This window comes from Centruroides sculpturatus, unplaced genomic scaffold (genome assembly GCF_000671375.1).
Source record: "Centruroides sculpturatus isolate CEXI.00-Female unplaced genomic scaffold, Cexi_2.0 scaffold1503, whole genome shotgun sequence".
Taxonomy (NCBI): Eukaryota; Metazoa; Arthropoda; class Arachnida; order Scorpiones; family Buthidae; genus Centruroides; species Centruroides sculpturatus.
In genome coordinates, this window is record NW_019385697.1 from 122,033 (window position 1) to 128,914 (window position 6,882).

The 6,882-nt window shown below is 41.4% G+C and overlaps 1 protein-coding gene across 1 annotated transcript; it reads right to left on the reverse strand.

Moving 5' to 3' along the window:
- Window positions 1–1,061: 1,061 nt before the first annotated feature.
- On the reverse strand, window positions 1,062–2,370 carry LOC111641285. Its single transcript, XM_023387437.1, has one exon. It carries the CDS (start codon window positions 2,307–2,309, stop codon window positions 1,098–1,100), a length of 1,212 nt encoding a protein of 403 aa, XP_023243205.1. The 5' UTR covers window positions 2,310–2,370; the 3' UTR covers window positions 1,062–1,097.
- Window positions 2,371–6,882: the final 4,512 nt, after the last annotated feature.

Here is a 6,882-nt window from a genome sequence, read left to right on the forward strand (position 1 = left end):
ATTTTATCCCAGACTGCTTTTGAGCTAGTGGAAGATGTTATGCTAGAAACATACTTCCTCCAAGAATCCCTTTGGCTTTGCCTTCTTATTCTTCTGGCATTTGCCTTCGCTTTTTTAAAAGCTATCAAATTTCTAGCAGTGGGCTATCAAATCGTTAGTAGTGGAATATCTTCTGAAAATTCCCCATGCTTTCTTTTGTGCTTTAAATGCTGCCTCGCAATTTGGATTCCACCATGGTTTCGGATGCTTTGGATATCTAGTTGATGTTTTCCCCATTGTTTTTTCCGCTGCCTGAATAATAGTAGAAGTGACAACTTCAACTGCATCATTGATATCAGCAGTATTGGCCATTTCCTCAGTGATGTTAGCCATAGAGGAGAATACAGGCCAATCTGCCGTTTCCAGTTTCCAGCGTGGTGGACGGGCTGTTTCACAGCTTTCTCTGCCTCGATATTTTAGAAATATTGGGAAGTGGTCACTAGAGAATGGATTAGATCCAACCTCCCATGTAAATGCTGAAAACAGAGTCGGAGTTGCTAATGATAGATCAATGGCAGTGAATGTTCTTGTTGGGGCATGGAAGTATGTCACTTCTCCTGTATTAAATAAATATAACTGCTGATTGCCTATGAACCTTTCAATGGTCCTGCCTCGACGGTTAATGTCGGGACTGCCCCACATTGGATTGTGACCATTGAAATCACCTAGTAAAACAAATGGAGTAGGCAACTGTTCAACCAAAGCATCCAATTCATCTTCGTTGACTCTGACATCTGGTGGCAAGTATATAGAACAAACCGTGACAGTTACTCCAATAGAAATTCTGACTGCCACAGCTTGCAGCTCTGTTGTTATTTGTACCGGCAAGGATGGGGTGCGGTTGGAAACCAGAATAGCCACACCACCACTTGCACGGTTGTGGCTATCATCATCCTTGCGGTAGAGATCAAATCCTTTTAAAGTAATTCCCTCTCTAGGTTTCAGATGAGTCTCCTGGAGTGCCACGCAGAGAGATGAGGTAGATGATGTCAAGTGTTTAATGTCAGAGAAGTTGTTGCGAAAACCACGACAGTTCCATTGGATTATTTTATAATCCATTATGTGTTTGAGGCAGCATTCTTAGAAAAAGTGTCCCTCTTCAGTTTAACTGATGATTTTCCTTTTGGAGGTGACGTTGGTTGGGTTACCTCCATATTATTCTCTTCATCAGAGATATCAGAGAACTCACTCATGGACTGAGCCTCTGATTTTTTAGATTTAGAGAGAGCTGCTTTCACTCTCTGTTTGTTTAGTGGGTTCTTATTAGCCTTTTTAGAACCCAGGTTTCTTGTAATTACCCCTGTTTTAGGCAGGGGTGTTTTTCCTTTTGTGATCTCCTTTTCTGGTGTTTGTGTAGACGGGAGTATTAAACATTTCGCATGGCGAGTAAGAGATTCGCTTGGGGAGACAGAGATATCAGTTTGAACCCCACATGACATTGTGGATTTCAACACAGAAGCAAATGTTTTCTGTTTCACTACTGTGCTTTGAGTGACCATTCGCCGAGCCTCCGGGTATGGTATGTTGTTAATGGTTTTTACTCGCTGGATTTCTTTCTCTCTCTGCCATGCTAGGCATTTTCGAGAGTAGGCAGGATGGGCATCTTTGCAATTCACACAGCACGGAGTAGTGGTACACTCAGTACTCTCGTGACCTTCAGTTCCGCACTGTGCGCATATGCTTTTCCCTCGGCACGATGTTTGTGAATGTCCAAATCGCTGGCATTTAAAGCAACGCAGCGGATTTGGAACATATGGGCGAACTGGGCAGCGCAGATAACCTGCTGTAATAACAGATGGCAAAGTCGGTTTATTAAATGTCAAAATAAGGTGTTTGGTGGGAATCAACTTGCCATCTCGACGAATGGAAATGCGTCGGACAGCAGTGACACCTTGGTCTGAAAGGCCAATCTGAATATCTGATTCATCTTCAGATATCAGATCGATCTCAGATATTACCCCACGTGATGAGTTTAGGCTCACATGTGGGGTGACAGTGACTTCCATTTCTCCTAGGGTCTTTGTTTCCAGAAGTTTTGCCGATTGTTGTGGGGAAGCTGTTTCCACCAGTAAATCTCCAGATCTTAATTTTTGTATTTTTTTCAACTGTCCTATGGTCGATTCAAACAATTTTTGAATCAAGAAAGGAGAAGCTTTAGCCAAGGGTTTTTCTCCGGTTGCGTGCACTACTAAGAACGCTGGATTAGTGGAGATTTTTTTGTTTGTTTTTGTTGTTGGTGCACAAGAACTTTTTGAATTTTTTGAATCCATAATTACAGAAAAAATTCAGCTCCTAGTGACCCCACCCACCATGGGGCCCAACAAGGGGATGCCGTCACATGGGAGACTCCCATAGACCGTCACACCAGGGTTTCCCAGGAGCTATACCCTCACAATGCAGTCAAGAAGAGCACATCTTGTCTGACATGTCCGCCCGGTCTGCATCGATCGGTTGACTCCAAGCCGAGGTCAAGAATGACTCAACGACCAGCCGATTGACTCAAACGGAGCCTGATTTGAGCCTCCCGTTTATCCGAAGCAGGGGCCAAAGCAGTGTGTTGGGGATGCTATGTTGCCCCTCAACTACCAGGATCCTCCTTTCCGGCATACGGGACACCACGCACGGCAAACACGTGGGTGGGCGTTCAGATCCCAGGGATGGTAAAGAAGAGTTACTAAACCATCTCTGGGAGGTCCCCTCACCACGGACAGGAACCCACATCGAGGGGGAGGGACTCTGTGAGAAGCTTGAAACATTGCTAGGGGGGAAACTTTCACCAGCCATCAACAGACTTCATGAGGAGTTTTCTTCTAATCGGCTTAAAGATTTAACAACAAAACTTGAAAATCTATCCGACACTGCAAATCACAAGAAATTGGAACAAAGGCTCCAAGAAATGGATATAAAACTTGATAAAACTGCCAACATTAACGAACAGGTGAGAAACAATGTTGATCACCTCTTGGACAGGCTAGATCTTGAACTTCCGATGACTCAAATGGAGGGAATAAATGAAAAACTTTGAGGACGGACCAATTGAAGAAATCTTGAAAAATCAAAGATGTATCAATAAACAAATAAAACAACTAAGTACCCATTCTCCTCCTAGCAGCACGCAACATTCATATAGTGCTGTCCTCCAGTCTGGAAGCTCTATTGAATGCTACAAAGGTGCCCAGAATTAAAAAAACAAAACAAAAGTCTTGCTCCTATACAACAAAGAAAACAACTGCAATAAGCTTAGGAGGACCATTCGTGAGGATATCAAACCGTCTTGCCTTCAGATAGGAATTGATAACATAAGAAATATCAGTGGGGGCGGCTTGGCTATTGAAACAAAGAACCAACAGGATACTGACAGACTACAGGAATACATCTCAAAAGAAATCCCACAGATCGAAGTTAGAAAACCGAAGAAACATTTTCTCCACGTTGTCATATACTCAGTGTCAAACAGTATTCCAAGGGAGGAACTTCCGGGCATTATTTACAGTCATAACGCTTGCATCTATGAGAACTGCACTGAGGAAGAATTTTACGAGGCACTCAAGATAAAATTTGGCATGGGAAAGAGAGACATAAATTACACAAACTGGGTTGTCCAGGTTACAACAAGTTTGCGCAAGAGTTTGCTGATCATGGGGAAAATCTCAATTGAATGGACCAGGTGCAAAGTATCGGACTTCTGTCCGGTACTCCAGTGCTACAGGTGTTGCAGATTTAGGCATTCTGCCAAATCCTGTAGTCAGGAATCACCAACATGTAGCCACTGTGCGGGCCAGCACTATTTCAAAAACTGCGATTGTAAAGACAAACCTCTAGTGTGCTGCAATTGTACACATGACAAAGTAATAAACTTTCATCATAATGCCAGAGATAACTCCTGCCAAGCACACATCAGAATTAAAACAAATATAATTAACAGAACCGAATATGGAACTGCACAATAATTCAGAAATCCGTTTTATGCAATATAATAGTGGCAGAAGCATTGCCGCGACATCTATCCTTACTTCTAAAATGAACAACTTTGATTTTATTATTGGTCAGGAGCCATACACTAATTCATAATCGCCCAGCTTGTTTACCATCTACTTCGATTGCTCTCACTGGAACCTTGGAGTACCCGTAGGCTGTTAACATACTTCCCAACAATGATCTGTCTCTCCTTCACCATCAAAATATCAGTTCCCAATACATTTGCTGTACGGAATTCATCATTGACTGCAGTAGATATATTATTATAAACTTCTACTGTCCCAAAGACATTGATTGTGATGAAATTTTTGCAAATATCCAGAACTGTATTAACAAATTTCCCAACGCCTATTACGTTTTAGCTGAAGACACTAATGCAAACTCCCCAACCTGGGGAGGAGAGCAATTGGATCAAGGATGTCAATGGGAGGAATTCCTAGCTCAAAATGATCTCTTAATGATGAACGATCCAACATCCCCTCCTACGTTTGTCTCCAGTCGCGGGCACAGCTGGATAGACATCACAGCTTGCTCCATTGGATGTGCCCCTGGGATTTTTGGTTGGAAAGCTCTCAATGACTCATTAGACGACCACGCAATCATAACATTCAACATTGGTGTCAGCACTGATAATCACAGACAACCTAGGCTAAAATTCAATCTCAAACATGCAGATTGGAGCAGTCTGACTACCTTCCTACATGACAATCTTGTTCATTGTTACCACAGGGACCCGCATATTACTAGGGAAAATATTGAAAGGAATATCCTAACTATCAACACGGCTTGTAACTTATATATCCCTAAATACAAAAATAAGCGTAGACCAGTCCCTTGGTGGACGAAAGATCTAAAAAGTCATCGCCTCACCGTGATCAGATTAAGAAAAAGGTTTCAAAGGTGCCATAGAGAACCGCAAAGAACAAATGCTAAACAACAATTCCTAGTGCAACGTGCACATACAAAATGTAAATCAGAAGGGCTAAACAGAAATCGTGGAAAAAATTTTGTGCTGCAGCCGCTAAGAGCCCTTGGGGGTTTATTACTCGGTACTGTACTGAGAAAATAAAAAAACGACAAATACTGTACTCCTCAACTGCTGGGCAGAACTTTTTCCAAGCTGCCAATGAAAAAATGAGTCAATTCTGTTTACAAGACAATACACAGGAGGACACAGATTTCCACCAATGGGTACGGAATCAAGTTAACAGTGAAATCAATACGTTGAACATCCTGGATTTTCAAATACATGAGACTAACCGTGCTTTTTCCAACATGAACAATAAAAAAGCCCCTGGATGTGATGATGTCTCACCAGAATTGACTAAACAACTCTGGAACATCGTAACTACCCATCTCTTAGAAATGTTTAATGCATGTCTCCACCACAAAATCTTTCCTCGATCGTGGAAGCATGCCAGGCTTGTGCCAGTTCCCAAACCCGGTAAAACAGGAGACTGTAGGCCTATTTCACTGCTGCCAGTTCTTGGCAAAGTACTTGAGAGACTGATCACTAAAGGCTCTTCTGGCACATGGAAAGGCACCAACATCTTCATGAACAACAATTTGGCTTCAGGCCACAACATTCTGCCAAAGATGCCATTGAAAAACTTATTCAAAGAACTAAAAACCTTCTTGAGGAATATAGATATGTGATGGCCATTAGTGTTGACAGCGCTTGGTGGCCTATGATTTTACTCTGTCTACGAGAAAGAAATTGCCCGTCTAACATATATGGTATAATCAAAGACTATCTAAGTGAAAGAACTGCTGAGCTAATTTGTGGGGCACATAAGGTTTACAGGGATGTGGTCCGGGGCTGTCCACAAAACTCTGTGGACCTCTTCTGTGGATTGTCCTTTTTGATGATTTTATGAAACAAAATTTTCAGTCAGCAGGAAATTATAGCATACGCTGACGATGTGATTGTACTGTTCGGTGGTAGGTTGGTTGGTTGGTTTGTTAAGGTTTTTTGGCACAAAAGCCATATAGGCTATGCTGCGCCATGCCAAATGGTAAAATTAAAAAAATCATATATACATATATTAAAAATTAACAACAAATAACAATAACAAACATATACAACAGTAACAATAAATAAAAACAAGGTATATAAAAGAATAAATGAATGAATAGGTAAATAAATAAATATACAAATTTGTTTATAAATATTAGTGACTTTCAGAAAGTCTAGTAAATTATTGACATTTGGCCTTTGGCCAAGGATTTCTGTCAGACAAGCATTTCCAAAATATTGTCTATGCCTTCTCTTGAAAGCAGAGCAATTGCACAGCATGTGTTTTACACTTAGGGTGCAGTTGCAATACTCACATACTGGCTGGTCTTCACCCTTCAAAAGGTATAAATGAGTCAACCGAGTATGCCCAATTCTCAAACGAGTAAGAATTACTTCAAATCTCCTGTCATAATGTTTGTTACGTGTCCAATTTTCTATATTTGGCTTGATCTCGTGTAGTTTATTGTGGATTTGTGCATTCCACATGTTTTGCCATCTCTCCGCTAGTCGTTTTTTAACTACTAGCTTCAAGTCACTTCCTTCGAGACACATTTCATGCTGTGAAGGACTAGCTGCCTTTGCAGCTGCATCAGCTTCTTCGTTCCCTCTTATGCCAACATGCCCAGGTACCCAACAAAATTTTATAGAGAGATTCCTCGTAAAAAGATGGCAAATAAGATTATGAATTTTAATCACTATAGAGTGAGAACTAGGTTCGCACGAGATCAAAGCCTGAAGTGCACTAACAGAGTCGGTGTAGATCACACAGCAACGATGACCTTTCCTATTTACATGCTTTAAGGCTAAATAAATAGCATGCAACTCTGCAGAAAAGATGGAAGAATTCA